The 20,151-nt window shown below is 39.0% G+C and overlaps 1 protein-coding gene and 1 long non-coding RNA gene across 3 annotated transcripts; both read right to left on the bottom strand.

Moving 5' to 3' along the window:
* Window positions 1-338: 338 nt before the first annotated feature.
* Window positions 339-19,735, bottom strand: LOC110621505. Its single transcript, XM_043961069.1, has 6 exons — window positions 19,621-19,735; window positions 19,407-19,528; window positions 18,801-18,890; window positions 18,428-18,695; window positions 951-3,399; window positions 339-822 (listed from the first exon to the last, which is right to left on the bottom strand). Exons 3-5 carry the CDS (start codon window positions 18,810-18,812, stop codon window positions 3,254-3,256), a joined length of 426 nt encoding a protein of 141 aa, XP_043817004.1. The 5' UTR covers window positions 18,813-18,890; window positions 19,407-19,528; window positions 19,621-19,735; the 3' UTR covers window positions 339-822; window positions 951-3,253.
* On the bottom strand, window positions 4,983-6,572 carry LOC122724905. 2 transcript variants are annotated; one of them, XR_006352333.1, is made up of 4 exons: window positions 6,516-6,572; window positions 6,341-6,430; window positions 5,675-5,747; window positions 4,983-5,221 (listed from the first exon to the last, which is right to left on the bottom strand). It is a non-coding gene; the product is annotated as an uncharacterized LOC122724905 (long non-coding RNA). The 2 variants fall into 2 exon arrangements; XR_006352332.1 differs by having other exon boundaries at window positions 6,341-6,550.
* Window positions 19,736-20,151: the final 416 nt, after the last annotated feature.

The following is a 20,151-nucleotide window of genomic DNA, read 5'->3' as shown; positions in this document are numbered from 1 at the left end:
TATTCTGTAATAAATAAATAAATAGATACAGGTCCTGTGATTTTCAAAATTAATTGCAGAAGAGATTAAAGAGTATCATGATAATGACTTTTTTTTTCCTGTTCGTATAGAGATTAAATTAATTTTTTAAATTTAATGAGAAAACGACGTGCATCATTTAATTATGATATTCATGTACGAATTAAATTAAGCCTCTTTGAATTAAGAAGAAAAAAATAATTAATTGTTATCGAGTACAATCATGATGATAAAACGCAGAAACTTGCAGCATTCTGCATTGAAGAAGTCCGTTTGGTTTTTTCATGAAAAGACAATTGAAAATTTTTCAAATTCAACGGCTAAAAATCTTAGGGGTTAAGACCATCTTTAAATATTTTGTTTGTCACTAATGGAAAAAAAATAATTTTAGACTGCAATTTCTTCAACCGAGCCAATAAATAAGCCCCCATAATTTTCAAAAAATGAAGCATGTCAACCCATTCACACTGAAAAATTAAAATATAATTAGGCAGCTGGGATCATAATCATAACAGCAACCTACAAAAGAGGTAATTAATATTTGATTTCAAATTAGTCATCATTTCTCATTTATTTTCATAAATAATTCTGAAAATGGTTTAGATGGAAATTTTCTTTCACTCCAATCTTCTTCCTCAATGAAATTCCTTATTGATTATTGAAGAATAAGGAAGCAATAACAGTTTCCAAGAATTTCTTTTGCTCAATAACTTTATGCTACTATGACGAACAAATTATGAAAATTGCAAAGATAAAACCTCCTGCTGTGAGTGTGGTGGTGGTCCCATACTTAGTGGTACTAAACTAAAAGGAGAGAAAGAAAAGAAAAGAAAAGAAAAGAAAAGAAGAGAAAAAAAAAAAAGAATCATTAGAGAAAATGTCAACGGTTGTGAAAAAAAAAAGCTCAATACAACTTTGGAAGTTTGACTTACAGATTCTCATTTATTTTCTATTTACTTGATGACCCCTTCATCAATTTCTGTGCAAGTCCCCATATCACACAGCCTTTGCAACACAGCTGCTTAATACTTGCACTTTCATTCACATTGTTTCACCCCGTTTTGCTTATTGCATGACCCACCAATGTCTGCCTCCACCCCAGATATTTTTTTTCTTTAATCTTGGAGAAACAAAAAAAAAAGAGTAGATCAAAGAGTCTTGAAAAGACCCATATGGTAGAAAAAATTAATATCATCTAAATCAATCACCAGGTTTTCATATGATTGCTAGGAGTGATACAGCATGAAGTTCTATTCTAGGTTATAAAAAAGTTCAGATAGAATGATATACAGAAAGTAGATGTATGACATTCAACAGCTTGATTGCTAGGATTTGCAATTCCACATCTTCCAAGAACGGGGAATTTGATAATTGATAAGGTTTATATATTCCAGATAAAAATTACCAAATAATATAAATTAATTATTTTAAGTTAAATGAAAAATGGGTTCAAAAATTTTTTAATTCAATTTTAGCCCTAAGTTTTTTGTGTTAATTGCTGAAGGTTAATGAGAAGCCGACAAATGATGAATCTACTTGGCCAAATAAAGTATGGAAATCCTAGTTAGCTACCTGAGCATATTCACCAAGGGAAGGAGAGAGGAGACCTAGGGATTAATGAAAGGAGGGGGGGGGGGGGTGTTTGGTATATCCAATCCAAGCTTTTAGAAAGTATATGTGAGTTGCAGGGTTAAGTTACAATACATACCATTTGCCTAGTAAAAAAAGAAAAAGACTTCATATCTTTTTTACTTTATCTACTTTATCTTCCTCTGCTGCACAACTTGACAAATCAAAAGTTTTTCTTCCATTACCTCTCTCTACCCTTTCGCTCTAAAGATTGTTGGCTTGCATATGTCATCTTCCACCAGGGAATCTCATCCTAACCAACCTTCCTTTTCCTTCTTTTGCTTCCTTCCGGCCCTAATTATTACCAAAGCCTCTTTTCTATGCTTTCTCTTTTTTCCTCTTCTGCAAACCCTCATGCAACTCAATCTTTTTCCACAACTCACTTGAGTAATCACCATTCAATTTGAGAATAAAGAAGGAAACATGCATCTCTATGGCCTCTTCCGGCATAATTGCACACTTTGAAACGACATTTACATTGACATTTTTGTAGTTCGCTCTCACATATTTAAATGAAAAATGATGGCAACTAGCAAGGGATTTTTAATAAAAATAAAATGGAATAAATAGAGAAAAAACCTAAGAGACCAATCATTAATGATATTTCACAAGTGAAATGCATCCGAGTTTCTACAAGGCTAATAGCCATTTGTCATACGCTAGTCAGGAAAAGCTCATCTCCTCATCTCTAACTATGTTTATGAGTTCATTGCTAGAATCACATGCCCAGTAGAAGATTATTGTCTAACACACCTCTACCAACAATCTTGCTCAAATTTAGACACACAAGACGCTTGTCTGGGCAAAATTTAAGCACGCAGGATGCAAGATACAGGCACCCATCATCTGAATATGCTATTCTTAGCTGTTAAAATCTTGATGGACCATTTAGATCCCAAATCAGGAAACACAAACGTGATTTTCATAATTCAGACTGTACAGAATTTAAAAAAATTGGTTGTGGAAGTATCATTAAAGTCAAGGAACTTGGATGGTATGGCAAGTTGACAGCTGAGATATACATCATTATTCAAAGTTGGCAATGATTTATATTTCTAAAAAATGGTGGATGGCTCACACGTAAAAGTACCGATTGAGACAGAATGCTTCTTCAGTGGGAATGCACTGATTGACTCTTTTCATATCACCAGTTGGAAAAATTCTTTCAAGAAGTTGCATCACTAAATGTCTTATCTAACAGAAGGTTTTTGCACATCAGAGTTTACTCCCAAATACTTATCCAACACATTCTGGGATGCCTGCAACAACAAAATCAGATTTCAAACTTAACTGTTTTCTGATGTATTTAAAATCTAATGCATTTAAAGTAGCACAATATATTCTTTTGGCTTTTCTCTCTTTTCTTTTCTCTGTCTCTCCCTTCCTCCTTTTTTTTAAATTTTTTTCTTTTCTTCTTTCCTTTGATAAAGGAAGGAAAGAGAAACACAGAGAATGTACTAGGATAAATGAACCAAAGAATAAAGGGAAAACACAACAACAACAATAATAATAATAAAGCAAAGCTCTCATTCTCAGGTGATTGTTGGTAAGATGTCATATGTATCTGGCAGGAGCATAATCCCATCACCTCTGTTAAAGATTAGTTTTATTTCAGCTGAATTCTGAAATGTCCAGAAAGTATTGTATCTATTAGCATGCTTGGATGATTCCTATTGTCCATCTGAATCAAATTGAAGATAAAAATGCAGGTGCTGATTAACCGATGCCCCATAGTACACCCGAACAAAAATGCTGCGAAGATATAAAAATGTAAAGAGTCAAAAAGAACAAAGACTAAAGAACTTTATAAAGACTGCTCATTTAGGGAAAAACCAATGTGGCCAAAGCTGAAGTTGCTCAGAATAATGAGAGCAGGAGGCAAAATTGGATCCATTCAGTATAAATTTTAGGAAGAAATATAACCAAAAGTATCAAGAAAAGGGACTGTAGATGTCTAAATCCAGCATGTCAACATTAACGTGACACAGAACTAGGTCACCATGCAAACCTCCTCAATTTCTTTGTGCACCGAGTTATCCTTTTTAATATATATCTAATAGAGCTCAATAATGCAATTCCTTTTTTTTCACCTATCCTATCGGAATCTGCTTATGCTGGTCATTTCATGCATGAAACCTCAAAAATATCTATCATTCAAAGAAAAGAAAAACTGCTGCATACTTGCATTTACACGCCCCAAAGCTTTGTGCAATATGTAAACTACACCACCAAAATCCAAGTGCAGGACAGCTTCATCAATTAGATTAAACAATGTGAAAGAGAAAGGTGACCACATGCGAATTGAAATCACTGAAGAATCATGATACCGGCAAATAGTGATATTTGTAAATCCAAAAGAAATTTATGAGGTGTTGGTAAAAAAAATATATCAGGACAACTAAATATTTTGACATGTTATATCAGTTAAAGTCAGTCTGTCTTCAAAATGCTAACCAATGAACATGAACATGAAACCATGCATCAAAACCAAACAACTAAAATTGGGTTGAGTAATCCTATATGAGTTAAATGCTCAACTATATCATATGGCCTTGAACATTATATGGTATATTATATTCACCCTCTAGGTTGATTTCAAATCATCATCGTTCACATGCTAGATCAGGCAGCATAACATTGTTGTGCACAGTAAAGTGCTATCGGGACCGCTAGAAACATGGGCTGTCAAAAGAAAAGAATAGCACCAAACAGCTTTAAATATCAAGACAAAACTAGCATAGTTTAGCTATAACAAAACAGCATGCTAGAGATGGAGGAAGTCAGATACTTAGAAGAAACGACACAGATACTTTCTTTTTTTTTTCAATTAGTATCTAAGAAGCATTAAGTTTTCTTTTGGTTTTGGTTAGATTGCAAGGAGAGCACTATAATCAAATATCAATTAAATAAGTCAGCTAAAGTCTCACATAGCATACAGGCCTCACCAGCTAGTAACTTGAAATTTTGTTTGAATGCTCTAACACATAAAATTAATCTTATTTCTTCAACCGTATGAAATAAAAAAACTTAATGCAAAATGGATTTACATGTCAAATAAATACAAGGAGACCTACATCTTCGAAATGAAAATACAAACTAGAATGCATTTCTCTATCAAGAAAATATATGATATATTGTGTAACGACCCGGAAACTGGACCGCTACCGGCGCTAGGATTCTGATCGACATAAAGTCGCTGGAACTCGTAGTAAGCCTACTATGCATCCTGTGTACCTGATAAAATCTCATACGTGAACATATATTTTCATGAAAAATTTTAAACTTTTCCATATACCAAGCTCGATCTGTGTATTCAACATAAACTGTATACATAAAACCCATACTAGAGCTCTCATCAAATGCTCTAGTATGGTCAACATCACATAGATCAAGTTTGGTTCAACATAACTCATTATAAAAACTTTTACATAAAAACATGTTCACTGGGATTAACAACATAAATTAGGGCAAAACACAAATCTATTCCATTAAAAATTACATGTCCATTACTATCTATTACATAAACTATACCCGCCTCAAGCCGACTTCCCGAGCTAACTCTGATCCTGCAAACCTGGGGGTTAGGGGAAAGGGATAAGCTACGAGAGTCTAGTGAGCAGAACCATAAAAACAGTTTAAATAAACATATGCTCGCATGAAATGCATCACAATACAGACAATTCACATTAAGGATGGACTTGTCACCAGTAACTCTCTACATAATCCAAATAATGCCCGGCCCTCGACGGAGCTCCTCAGAACTTCCTCTTAAATATAACATAACATATCCAACTGTGCCAGGGGCGTAGAATGGGTCTCGACCTGGACTTCCGTATCATACCATATCATATCATATCGAGGGCTAGTGGGTCATCTAATATCCATCCACAACAACAGCAAATTATGCAATGCATCATATTCGTGAATTCTAATGCAATACAACTTATTACATAACATGGCATTCGTGATGCATGAACATGCTTAAAAATTTAGTTACTTTTAAAAAATATAGTTCAGTTCTACTCACCTCTGGCTGACGTTTTGACTGACACTGAAGTAGCTGACTCACTGCTGGTCTCTTCGATATCTCAGGTCCGATCCTACATTGATGGACTCAAGTGAGGGACCAAACATAACTCTAGCAAGACTCTAAACATCTCCCCAAAAACCCTCTAAAACATCACAAAACATGCACATAAAACGAGCAAAGGAAGGCTGGGTAGAGGACTTTCGGCGGCGGTAGGTTCAGCGGCCGAAGGTCCTCTATAGATCCGAAAGTCGGGGTCCTTCGGAGACAGGTTCGGCGGTCGAAACTCCCTTCCAGGTCCGAAAGTGCATGCTTTCGGGGGCATGTTAGGCGGCCAAAAGGCTGCCTCCCATGCAGGTTCGGCGGCCGAACCTGGATTCGCCAGAATGGCAGAACCCGATTCTGCCACATGCATTTCAACCCCAAACTCTCAAATCCTCACACCCAACTTCCTAAAACATGCATACTCACTCCAACATGCATAAGGGGCATAAAAACTAACCTAAACCCCAACAAACAACAATAAAACATAAGAGGGAGCATACATTCATCAAAAACCCAACTCCAACCCTATAGCTCTAGATCCAACCATAACGTGCATCTTTACTCCTTAAACCTTCACAAAACTTAATTAAAAACATAAGAGAGGCAAGGATCTAGGCCTACCTCTTGAAGATCTAGGAGTGACAGCAACCCCAACGTGGAGATGAGTCAAACGGTCTCCAAGGCTTCAAAAACTCGGGTTTAAGCTTAGATCTTCAAAGACAAGAGAAAACTCGTGAAAATATTCAAGGATTTGAAAGAAAATCATAAAATCATCAAGGGGAGGGCAAAAACTCACATTTGCCCGAAAATGGAGAGAAAACTCGCCCGTTTTCGGACTGGAGGCCTCTTATAGGTGGCTGACCAAACCACCTTCGGGGGCCGAAAGAGCTCCCGCGACAGCACTATGTTCGGCGGCCAAACATGAGGTCCGGCGGCCGAACCTGGGCTTATCCCTCAAAAACATTTTCTTCTTTTTAAAGAATTTAATTCAAAAACTTAACATTAAAACCATAAAAGCATTTTGTAAAAACATATTTTACCCTTCCAGAGGTTCCGATATCCGAGATTCCGAATTCCAACGAAGATTCCGTCGGAAGATTGGAATTCCGACGCCGGAGTCTAGCTGGGTATTACATATTGACTTCCAAAAAATCTAAGATCATGAAGAACCTAATACCTGGAGAGAAAATGAAATCTTTCCTATTAAAAATTGCATCATTGCAGCAACTTGGTCATCAAATTTGCCATGGAAAACTTCATAGAATTTGTTCCTGAATCATCATTGATGAATCATAGAGCAAAGTTGAGGTGGTTTCTACTTCTCTTGTGTTGATCCATCCCCTCAAATTTTCATGTGAGTACTATCAGAAGGAAATTGGTTAATACAAAATGTTCACAAAGGATTGCTCTGCATCTTTGTATAGTTACTTTGTATAGTTACAATGACGTTTCTGTTATTCTTTCATTTTTTAGTGGACCTGCAAAATGTTTAGTGCCAGGTCACTGTATTCCCATTTGTCCTATAGTAGTTTGTTACGGGTTTATTATTTCGTTTCTCGTGTTTTCATCATTGTTTAGTACAAACAGAACATTGTATTGTTCCTTTTGTAATAGAATGAAAATCACGTTCATTACTCTCTTCGATTTTTGTTTGCTTTGCATCCTCTTATTATTCTTGCTCATTTGTTATGGTATCAGAGCAGGTAATCCTTCTGGGATTCTGTTCTTTTGCCCTTTTATTTTATTTCTTCCTTTGCTTTGGTTTTTTATTATCAACAATGGCAGAAAACGTTATTCCATTTTAAGATAAAACGTCACAACTAGATAATCCTCATTCTCCATACTATCTTCATCATTCTTCTGAAAGTCACACTTCTATAGTCATTATGCCTCAATTAACATCTGTTAATTATTCAGCATTGAGTAGATCCTTTCTCCTTACTCTCTCCATACGAAATAAAACTGGCTTTATAGATGGATCGATTTCTTATCCTGCAACCACCGATCCTTTGTATTATGCATGGGTGAGATGCAATAATCTTCTTATGGCTTGGCTTTTGAAGTTTATCTCGAAACCCATTGCATCTACGGTGTTTTACTTCTCCTCGGCAACACAAATCTGGGATGTGCTTAAAAGACGATTCTCACAACCTGATGACGTGAGGATCCGTCATCTGCAACAACACTTGTGCTCTATTTCTTAAGATACTCGTTGTAATACCCGGCTAGACTCCGGTATCGGAATTCCTACCGTCCGGTGGAATCTCGGATGTCGGAGACCTCTAGAAGGGTAAAAACCATGTTTTCATAAAATGTTTTAATGTGTTTTATGTTTTAAGCATGAAAGGAAATGAGTTTTTGCATGAAAATAACCTTGGAGGAAAATCCAGGTTCGGCCGCCGAACATGCAGGCATTTCGGGTGTACCTTAGGCCCCCGAAGGCATAAGTGAGGGAAGTCCAGGTTCGGCCGCCGAACCTCAAATTCGGCCGCCGAACATGGCATGCATGCGGAGGCACGTTCGGCCCCCGAACGTGGCCTGGCCAGCCACTATAAAAGGGTCCCTTAGCCGAAATGGGCGAGCTTTTCTCCCCATTTTCTGCCAAGGTGAGCTCTCCGCCGTCCCTCACCAATCTTTGAGTTCTTCCTTCAAATCTTTCACGATTTTCACAAGTTTTCATCTTGTTTTGAAGATTTTCAAGTTTTGAGCAAGTTTTGAGCTTGGAGACCCAAGGAAGTTGAAAATCTCCCATCTCCAAGATTAGGTCGTCTCTCTCTCGATCTTCAAGAGGTAAGAGCCGATCTTAAGCTCATTGCATGTTTTAAGTAAGTTTTATGAAGATCTATGGGGTAGAATGCATGTTTAGCTTATAGTTAGGTTTATGAGTTTATGTTGTGTTTTTGAACAATGTGGCTTGCAAATGCATGTTTGATGTGTTGCAGATGGGGCTTAGGATAGTTTGAAGCCCCTAGGAGCTGGTATGCTTGTGTATGTGTGGTAGAATAGGTTTGTGCATGTTTGGGAAGTTTTGGAGGCGTATATGCATAGAAGAGCTGAGTTTCTGCCACTAAGGGAGAAACCAAGTTCGGCAGCCGAAGGAACTTTCGGCCGCCGAACATGCTTGTGGAAGCAGCCTTCGGCTGCCGAAACTTGCCCCCGAAAGGAGACTTTCGTCTCTGTCTGGGAGTTTCGGGCACCGAAAGTGCCGCCGAACATGCATGAGTTTCGCCTTTGTCTGGGAGTTTCGGCAGCCGAAGGTGCCGCCGAACCTGCCTGACTTTCGGCTCTAGAGGGACTTTCGGCCGCCGAACCTGCCGCCGAAAGTGCCCTGTCCAGCCCTCTTTTGCATGATTTTCTATGATTATTTCATGATGTTCTAGAGGGTTTTTGGGGGATGTTTTTAGAGTTATGTTCTAGTTGTTTGGTCCCTCATTTGAGTCCACCTGTGTAGGTTCGGACCCGAGGAACCGAGGACCCCAGCAGTGAGTTCAGCTGCTTCTGAGTCAGTAGAGCTTCCGCCAGAGGTGAGTGGAATAACTCTTATGCTTTTAAATAAATAAACCAGTTTTAGCATGATTCACGCATCATGAATGCCATGAGATATAATAGGGTGCTTGCATTAGAACTCACGAATATGTTGCATTGCATAATATGGTGATGATGCGGATGAATGTTGAATGATCCTTTAGTCCTCATATGTTATGATATGATGATGATACGGTACGGAAGACCAGTGAGGCCCATTCTACGCCCCTGGCGCCATGTAAGAGAAAGACCAGTGAGGCTCATTCTACGCCCCTGGCACAGTTGGAATATTATGTTATGCTATGTTATGATTATGTAAGAGAAAGACCAGTGAGGCCCATTCTACGCCCCTGGCACAGTTGGACCATGTAGAGGACTATTGGTGACAAATTCATCCTTGATGTGATTAGCTGTGATGTGATGCATTTCATGTTATCATATGTTTCAAATGTTTTATTATTCTGCTCACTGGGCTCTTGTAGCTCACCCCTCTCCCTTAACCCCCAGGCTTGCAGGTACAGGGTAGACCAGGAGGTCAGCAAGAGTAATGAAGTCTTGTGTATGTAATAGCTAGAATGTAGACATGACAAATTGTATAATGATGTAGAATTGTGAATAGTTATATAATGTAATGACATTGAGGATTAGAGATTGTGCTTGACCCTATGTGTATGGTATCCCTTTTAATACATGATCTTAGATGTTTTGTAATGCTTATGTAAACCAACTCAACACATGTTATGCCACCCATTGGGGGCATTGATGAGGTCCCACAGAGGGGCCAAGGCTTATGATTATGTTTATGTTCAGTGCATGCACAGGTTGAGTTGGTGTATGAGAGAATGAATGAAAGAAAAGTTTTAATTTTTATGTATGTTGTTGATCATGTATGGGATTAATCAGGTTCACAGGATGCATGTTAGGCTTGCTACGGGTCCCGGCGGCCTTAAGCCGACCTGGATCCTAGCGCCGGTAGCGGTCCGATTTTCGGGTCGTTACACTCGTTCTATGGATGTTTATTAATGAACTTAAATCTATGTGGGAGGAACTGAAGTCATACAGACCTTTGCCTCATTGTTCGTGTGATAGTTGCAAGGTGGATTGTTTTGAGAAGTTTGTCACCTCACAACAAAAGGATTATGTTTTCAAATTTTTGAATGTATTGAATAAGCCTTATGCCATTGTGAGGTCACAGGCTATCATGATGCGTCCTTTTCCTAGCTTGGATGAGGCGTATAACTTAATTATCCGAGAGGAATCTCAACGATTGAATGTACATGTCTCTAGAGATCCAGAGGTTGAAAACTCAGCTTTGTTCACACGGGCGAGTTATAGGAAGCAGAAATCTGATATGGTAGGCTCTTACTATAAGAAACCTGATCATTTGAAGGAAAAGTGTTACAGGCTTGTTGGTTTTCCTTTGACTTTCAAGTTTAAAGGAGAAAGAGGATCTAGGATGGTGAATCAACTATCCTCAAATGTTGGTGTTGGATATAATGATTCTTTTGAGAAGAATATTGGATAAGAGGGACGTCACCAGCTGCTAGTTCTAGAACTCCCACTGTTGTTATGATTCCTCCCAATGTGACATCAGAACAAGCCCAACGTTGGTTGTCTATGCTGAGCGTACTTGATGTTGCTGCTACTAATCCTGCACTAACTACTTCCAAACCACCTGCATCTGTAACCACCAGTTCTTCCCCTATGATCAACTCTGTCCAAACACAGTATTCCTTAAATATACCACATAATTCTCTCAACCTTATTTGCCATGCCTTTACTGCTTTGACTTCTAGTTTCACTAAGAATGATTGGATCATAGATACGAGTGCTACGGACCATGTAGCTTGCTCACTTGATGCTTTTGTGTCTTTCAGTCCTATCTCCAATGTATATGTTTATTTGCTACTGGTACTAAGGTTCTTGTTACTCATGTTGGTTCTATTAAATTGAACTCCAAGTTGATTCTTGACAATATTCTTTTTGTTCCATCATTTCATTGTAATTTAGTCTCTGTCAGTAAACTATGTTTATCAACCCAGCAGTCTTTGATCTTTTCTGATGATCATTGCTTCATTCAGGACCGAACTTCAGGGACAATGATTGGATTTGCTAAGGCTCTGTAACGACCCGAAAATCGGACCGCTACTGGCGCTAGGATCCAGATCGGCTTAAGGTCGCCGGGACCCGTAGCAAGCCTGACATGTAACCTGTAAACCTGTTTAATCCCATACATGATCAACAAACATACATAAAAATTTAAAACTTTTCTTTTATACATTCTATCATACACCAAACTCAACCTGTGCATGCACTGAACATATACATAATCATAAACTTGACCCCTCAGTAGGATCTCATCAATGCCCCAAAGGGGTGGCATAACAAGTGTTGAGTTGGCTAAACATGGACATCAATAACATTAAGATCATGTTTCAAAAAGGGATTACATTATACTATGGTCAAGCACACTTCTAACCTCAATATCCTTACATTACATATCTATACATCATTATACAATCTGTCATGTCCACATTCTAACTATTACATACATATGACTTCATTACTCTTCTTGACTTCTCTGTCTAACCCGTACCTGCAAACCTGGGGAATTTGGGAGAGGGGTGAGCTACTAGAGCCCAGTGAGCAGAATCATAAAGCATTTAAAACACATGCTATCATGGAATGCATTACATCACAACTAATCATATCAAGGATGAACTTGTCACCATTTAGCCCTCTACATATTCCAATCATGCCAGGGGCGTAGTGCAGGCCACACCTGGTCTTTCTTTTATACATAACATAACATACATATTCCATGGTGCCGGGGGCGTAGTGCAGGCCACTTCCGGTCTTTCTCTTACATAGTGCCAGGGGCGTAGTGCAGGCCACACCTGGACTTCCATATCATATCATCATGTCATAACATATGAGGGCTAATGGATCATTCAACATTCATCCACATCAACAACATATTATGCAATGCAACATATTCGTGATTTCTAATGCAAACAACCTAAAATATCACATGGCATCCGTGATGCATGAACATGCTCAAAACTGATTTATTTATTTAAAAGCATAAGAGTTATTCCACTCACCTCAGGCTAGCTCTGACACTGACTGAAGCAGCTGACTCACTGCTGAGGTCCTCGGTTCCTCGGGTCCGAACCTACACAGGTGGACTCAAATGAGGGACCAACATTCTATAACATAACTCTAAAAACATCCCCCAAAAACCCCCTAAAACACCTCAAAACAATCATGCAAAAACATGCAAAGGAAGGCTGGACAGGGCAGGTTCGGCGGCCGAAAGTCCCTCCAGAGCCGAAACCCAGGCAGGTTCGGCGGCACCTTCGGCGGCCGAAAGTCCCAGATAGAGACGAAAGTCTCTTTTCGGGGGCAACTTCGGTAGCCGAAAGGCCTGCCTCCCCAGCCATGTTCGGCGGCCGAAAGTTCCTTCGGCTGCCGAACCTGGTTTCTGCCAAAGGGCAGAAACTTGGCTCCTTTATGCACATTTGCCTCCCAATCTTTCAATCATGCATATAGTTCAACCAAAACATGCATACAAGCTCCTAGGGGTCTCAAACTACCTTAAACCCCAACTACAACACATCAAACACACATTACAAGCCACATTGTTCATGAACATACATTTATACCCATAAACATAACTATAACCTAAACATGCATTCTACCCCTAAGAACTTCATAAAACTTACTTAAAACATAATATAAGCTAGAGATCGACTCTTACCTCTTGAAGATCGAGAGTAGAGGCGACCAAACTTGGAGTTGGGAGAGATTTGAGTTCTTGAACCTCAAAGCTCCAAAACTTTGCTCAAAGGCTCAAATCTTCAAAACAAAGTTAAAACAAATGAAAAACTTGAAAGATCTAGAGGAAAAACATCAAAGATCGATGAGGGGCGGCGGAGAGCTCACCTTGGCCGAAAATGGGGAAAAGCTCGCTCGTTTTCGGCTAAGGGACCCTTTTATAGTGGCTGTCTAGGCCACGTTCGGGGGCCGAATGTGCCTCCGCATGCATGCCATGTTCGGCGGCCGAACTTGAGGTTCGGCGGCAGAACTTGAGGTTCGGCGGCAGAACTTGAGGTTCGGCGGCAGAACTTGAGGTTCGGCGGCAGAACTTGAGGTTCGGCGGCCGAACCTAGACTTCCCTCACTTATGCCTTCGGGGGCCTAAGGCTCACCCGAAACGCATGCATGTTCGGCGGCCGAACTTTGAGTTTCGGCGGCCGAACCTGAGCTTTCCTCCAAGGTTGTTCTTATGCAAAAACTCATTCTCTTTTTACTTAAAATCATCAAAAGCATTAAAACATTTCATGAAAACATGGTTTTACCCTTCTAGAGGTCTCCGACATCCGAGATTCCACCGGACGGTAGGAATTCCGATACCGGAGTCTAGCCGGGTATTACATTCTCCCCCCCTTAAGAGCATTCGTCCCCGAATGTTCCTCAACTAACACATAGCATGGCATACACATATCATACACATAAAACACATGAAACATATAAGAAACTAACCTTAGAAAAGATAAGGGTATTGCTGGAGCATGGACTCCCGTGTCTCCCAGGTGCACTCTTCCATATTGTGGTGGTTCCATAGGACTTTCACCATCGGGATTTCCTTGTTTCTCAGCTTTCTGATCTGGGTGTCTATGATCCGCACTGGCTGCTCAACATAGGTGAGATCCTCTTGGATCTCCACATCAGGCTCACTAAGAACCTTGCCCGGATCTGACACAAATTTCCTCAACATTGAAACATGGAAAACCGGATGGATTCTTGCCATTGAAGCAGGCAAATCTAGCTTGTACGACACATTCTCAATCTTCTGCAAGATTTCAAAGGGTCCGATGTATCGTGGGGCTAGTTTATCTTTCTTCCCAAAGCGAACCACTCCTTTCATTGGAGACACCTTGAGCAATACCAGATCCCCCTCCTGAAACTCTACCTGTCTTCTGCGGATGTCTGCATAACTCTTCTGTCTGCTTGCAGCAGTCTTGATTCTCTCTCTGATTATGGGTACCACCCTGCTGGTGATCTCTACTAGCTCAGGCCCTGCCAAGGCCTTTTCTCCAACTTCCTCCCAGCATACAGGTGACCTGCACTTCCTCCCATATAAAGCTTCATATGGAGCCATCCCGATACTAGCATGATGGCTGTTATTGTAGGCAAACTCCACCAAAGGTAGATGCTGCCTCCAAGAACCGCCAAAGTCCAGCACACACATTCTAAGCATATCCTCGATAGTCTGGATGGTCCTTTCGGACTGTCCGAATGTGCCTCCGCATGCATGCCATGTTCAGCGGCCGAACTTGAGGTTCGGCGGCCGAACCTGGACTTCCCTCACTTATGCCTTCGGGGGCCTAAGGCTCACCCGAAACGCATGCATGTTCGGCGGCCGAACTTTGAGTTTCGGCGGCCGAACCTGAGCTTTCCTCCAAGGTTGTTCTTATGCAAAAACTCATTCTCTTTTTATTTAAAATCATCAAAAGCATTAAAACATTTCATGAAAACATGGTTTTACCCTTCTAGAGGTCTCCGACATCCGAGATTCCACCGAACGGTAGGAATTCCGATACCGGAGTCTAGCCGGGTATTACAGGCTCGGTCTGGATTATTTTTTTCTTCAGCTTCAATAGTCAGTTCCTTTGCTTCCTTTGGCTCAACGTGTCAACTCTGCTTTTTGATCTTTGGCTAGCCCATGTTGCTGATGATAGATTACAATATATACATACTTGATCACAATGTTAAGCCATTACATGGTGTTTTTGAAATTTTCCCTTTGGCTAAATAACGTAAATTACCATTTTCTGTTTATGTAAAAGATAGTTCTAACCCTTTTGAATTGATATATATGGATATTTGGGGTCTTTATTCAAATTCATCTTTGACTGGTTGCTATTATTTCCTTACAATGATTTCAGTAGAGTAACATGGACATTCTTAATGAAAAACAAATCTGAAGTCTCCCGTCTTGTTCCACAATTTCTTGCTTATATTCAAACACAATTCTCCCATAACATCCGATGCATTAGAACAGATAATGGAGCCGAGTTTAAACTTGATAGTTTCTTTGCTAATAATGGCATCACTCATCAACTCAGTTGTGTTGAAACATCACAGAATGCTGTTGTAGAGAGGAAACATCAGCATTTGTTAGTAGTAGCTAGATCTCTCATGTTTCAGGCATCTTTGCCTCTAAAGTTCTGAGAAGAAGCTATTCTTACAACCACTTATTTGATAAACAGAATACCTACCCCAGTCTTGAATAATAAAAGTCCATATGAACCTTTATTCAATAAAATTCCATATTACAATAATTTATGAGTCTTTGGTTGCTTGTATTTTGCTTCTACTCTCACTGCATATAGGACCAAATTTGATCCTAGTGCCGTAAGTGCATTTTCATGTACCCCTCCAATGTGAAAGGTTACAAACTCTATGATCTTGATACACATTTATTTTTTGTCTCTCGGAATGTTGTGTTTCACGAGCAAGTTTTTCCTTTTAAATCTGAGTCTGCTAGTCTTCCAAGGTCACTTGTATCTTCTAATTTACCACTTCCAAGTTCTGCACAAAGTGAGCAAAACATCTACGATGATCCAACTTAAATTGCACCACCACAAACCGGTTTTGATTTCATTCCAGATGAACACACCAACCCAGATGCCCTTTCATCAACAAACAAGGAACACTCTCATCAACATACACCTGTTAGACGAAGTTCCATAACACATCACTTACCAAAGTACCTAGATGCCTATCAACTCAACCTACACTCTACATCCACTCACACTACAACTGCACACCCGATAGAATCCTACGTTAGCACCAACCCCCTCTCACCATCCTACAAAACTTTTGTAACCAATCTTTCTTCGAATTTTAAACCTACCACATACCATCAAGCAGTGTAGCATGCATCTTGGCGGGCAGCTATGGACAATGAACTTAAGGCATTAGAAGAAAACAATACTTGGACCATTGAAGTTCTTAGACCATTGCAAGTTGTCACACTGTGGGATGCAAATGGGCGTTTAAGTTGAAGCTTAATGCAGATGGAACAGTAGAGAGACTAAAGGTTAGGTTAGTTGCAAAGGGGTATAGTGAAGTGGAGGGTTTTGATTTTTAAGAGATTTCTAGTCCCATTGCTAACAAGCTACTGTAAGAATTTTTCTTGCTTTAGCAGCTACTAATTCATGGCAGTTGGCTCAATTAGACATTAATAATGTCTTCCTCAATGGCAATATGGAGGAAACAGTCTACATGGACCTTCCTCAAGGATATGAAGTTCAGGAGGAGTAACCTCCTGGAAACAAGCTTGTTTGCAAACTGAATAAAGTCTTGTACAGTTTAAAACAAGCCTCTAGACAGTGGAATATCAAGCTCATATTTGCACTGACTATGGTTTTTGTTAATCAAAAGCTGATTATTCCTTGTTTGTTAAGAAAATTTCAGAAGAGGATCATTTGGTGTTGTTGGTTTACGTGGATAATATTCTTATTAGAAGCACTTCACAGTATGTTTTACAGCATTTCAAAATCTTTTTGGAAGACAAATTCAATTTAAAAGACTTGGGAGTACTGAAGTACTTCTTGGGGTTAGAAATTGCACGATCTGATATAGGCATTGTGCTATGCCAAAGAAAATATATTCTTGATCTACCTGAAGAATATGGATTTCCAAAGGCAAAGCCAGTGAACATGCTTGTAGATGCAAATAAAAAACTTAAGCATTTTGATTCTAATAAGTTATCTAGTCCTTTTGAGTACAGAAAGCTTGTTGAAAAATTATCGTATTTGACCTTTTCTCGGCCTAACATCAGTTATGTGGCACACGCCCTTTTCCAATTTATGAACAAACCTACTTTGTTAGGTCTCAAGGCAGCACACAGGGTTCTACATTACTTGAAGAAGAATCTTGGACAAGGCATTTTCTTTCCAACCATCAGTTCACTGCAATTGACAGCATTCACGATAGTGATTGAGCCTCTTATGCTGAAACACGGAAATCAGTAAGTGGCTTCTATATTATGCTTGGTTCTTCACTGATTAGCTAAAAATCTAAGAAACAAACTGTAGCAGCAAGAAGTTCAACAGAGGCAAAATATCGAGTTATGGCTAATTGCTGCTATGAAGTGACTTGGTTGCTTTTATTACTTGTAGATTTTGGCATTGAACATAGTCAATCTGTACCTTTATAATGTGATAAACTAATCCGCTCTGCATTTGTCCAAGAACCCTATATCTCATGAAAGAACTAAGCACATGGAGCTTGACTGTCATTTTATCCGAGAGAAAGTGACTGCAGGAATTGTGGATCCTCAATACATTCAGACGAAAGAACATCTTGTGGATCTCTTCATGAAAGGTTTATCAATTGGTCCTTTGACTCATTTATTATCCAAGATGAGTATCTTGGATATGTACACACCAAGATATCATCTAGAGAGGAGTATCAGAAGGATATTGGTTAGTACAGAATGTTCACAAGGGATTACTCCGCATCTTTGTATAGTTACAAGGACGTTTCTGCTATTCTTTTCATTCTTTAGTGGACTTGCAAAATGTTTGGTACCACGTCATTTTATTCTCTTTTGTCCGGTAGCAGTTTGTTACAGGTTTGTTATTTCGTTTCTCATGTTTTCATCGTTATTTAGTATAAACAGAGCACTGTATGGTTCCTTTTGTAATAGAATGAAATTCACATTCATTACTCTCTTCCTCTCGATTTCTTCTGCTGCCAGTAGTGAAAGCAAGTACAGTATCAGCCTCCATTGTTCTTGGTCGGAAAGAGAGTCATGCGACATCAAATATCTTCAAGAAAGAGGTGCAGTAACTACAAAGACTTCTGCAAACGTAGTTTTCCTTAAGATGGGATTTTCATGAATTGTTGACAGCAATTCCCAACTATTAAGCATCCATTTTAGTCAAGAAAATGGTGGAAGGACATCAAATGTTAAATTATCAGAGGCTATAATACATGGTGATTATTTTGATTAGATGGCTACTCCATGCTAAATTGTTGCTAGAAATTCCCACTATTACGTGTTACAGGATTCTAAGTCACTTCCATAACAAGAAGGATGTTCTGAAGGGCTTCTTTTTCTGAAGGGTGTGTGGATCAAGGTTCCAAAGAATTTTAGCAACTGGATTACCTTCCAAAACAGATAAATTTGTTCCTGCACTCTGATCATGTTGACCTTTCATTGTAACTGCCGAATCATTTGCTGAAGTTGATCCTACCAACTGACTTAGGTTAGGCACGTTAACATGGTCATGAACGAAAGAAACAAGCTCATGAAGAACCAGGATCCTGGGTGCAAATGGTTCCAGTACATTCAAGTTAACTCTCTGTTGTTGGTCTTCCCTTGTATTTCTTTTTTTTTTGTTCACATGCCTGCACCATAATACAGAGTCTAGAATCTGGTAAACAAAAGATTAAGATCAGTCACAAGATATATGCTCCTTTATATAAACTAGAAGCTGTAGATGACAAACAGGACCAAGTGGCACAGTGATCCGACTGACCTGCCTCTCCATTATTGAGCAGCTAGTATGTACGCATCTTCTGTTTCTACATGCCAGGAGAACAAGTCTTCTGGAGTAAATTGTTCTGTCCTAATTTCAGGTATCATTCATGTGTTACAATGTTTAATTATAAACTTCTAATAGGAAACAAGAGATCAGGAAAACACATATAGTATATATATTTGAGTCCCCAAAGTTGCTGTTAACAACAGAATTATAAATTGCCGAATGTCCACTCGTTATTCATTAGTATATGGAGTCCTTAAGTGCCAAAATTATTTTTGGTCCATTATCCAACATAAACAAACTCATACATACAGATTTTATAAGTCTTGAAGTTACAATCAACCATATTCATGATGACATCTCTAACCCTCACGCATTATTCCAGGATCTGTTTTAGAAAAACTTCTCCTTCAGACTGCCCACAGAAGTGTGAACGCAACTCTTTCTAACGCAACATGAAGCTCACAAAAAAACACACAAATAGTGGCCATCTTTGTTCATTTTAACATTCATTATGGGCATCAAAATTGAAGAGCATTAGAACATATCAGCACAATGTAGTGCACTGCTGGAACTCAACTCAGACCAAAGTGAAATTACCTTCCCATGTAGAACTTCATTAGTATTAGTACCATAAATGTCAGCACTCCGCAGTGTCAAAGAAAGTGATTCCCTTAGTATGACCCAGTGACGCACAGAAATCCAACCCCCAAAAATGAAACCTAAAAAGGCAACAGAAGAATAAATTGGTAAAATTAACAACCCCAGCATGATGCATTACAAATAATATGGATAATTGATTGGAGATGTTCACCTCCAAGCCCTGGTATCCCAGTTTGACTCTTGGAATTAGAATTTCCTGGTGGGACATGTCTAATGTCTCTGATGCTTTTGAGTTTGAAGGCTAAAACAAAACACAAAGACCATAAGAAGCGAGCTCAGCTCAGCCATCACCATAATAGGCATTTACTGAAGGAAGCATAGAAAATGAAAGGTTTTGTCTTCATTTGGGCTATTGGTCCGGTGGCCTTCTTCATGGAAATTGACGTTTTGGGTCTAATGGGCTCCAAATGGCATCAGATTGATATATCGATTTCCTTCCTTGTGAAACACAAAATTCATATGAATTGAAAATTTGTTTGAATTTGAATTTGGATTTGAATTTTCAATATAAAATAAATTAAAATATATTACATAAATTGAAAGATGAAAATTTAATTTTAATATATATGACCTATTCAATAATTTAGAACACTTTCTTGGAACGACATTGACAATCAAATTTAAATCGCTAAAGCAACCTCAAGAAGATTTCAAGAAAAAGTTTTTATATTAATGAAAAGAA

This window comes from Manihot esculenta, chromosome 1 (assembly GCF_001659605.2).
Source record: "Manihot esculenta cultivar AM560-2 chromosome 1, M.esculenta_v8, whole genome shotgun sequence".
Taxonomy (NCBI): domain Eukaryota; kingdom Viridiplantae; phylum Streptophyta; class Magnoliopsida; order Malpighiales; family Euphorbiaceae; genus Manihot; species Manihot esculenta.
Note: the sequence above shows the minus strand (reverse complement) of the source record. Positions and strands in the feature narration are given on the sequence as shown.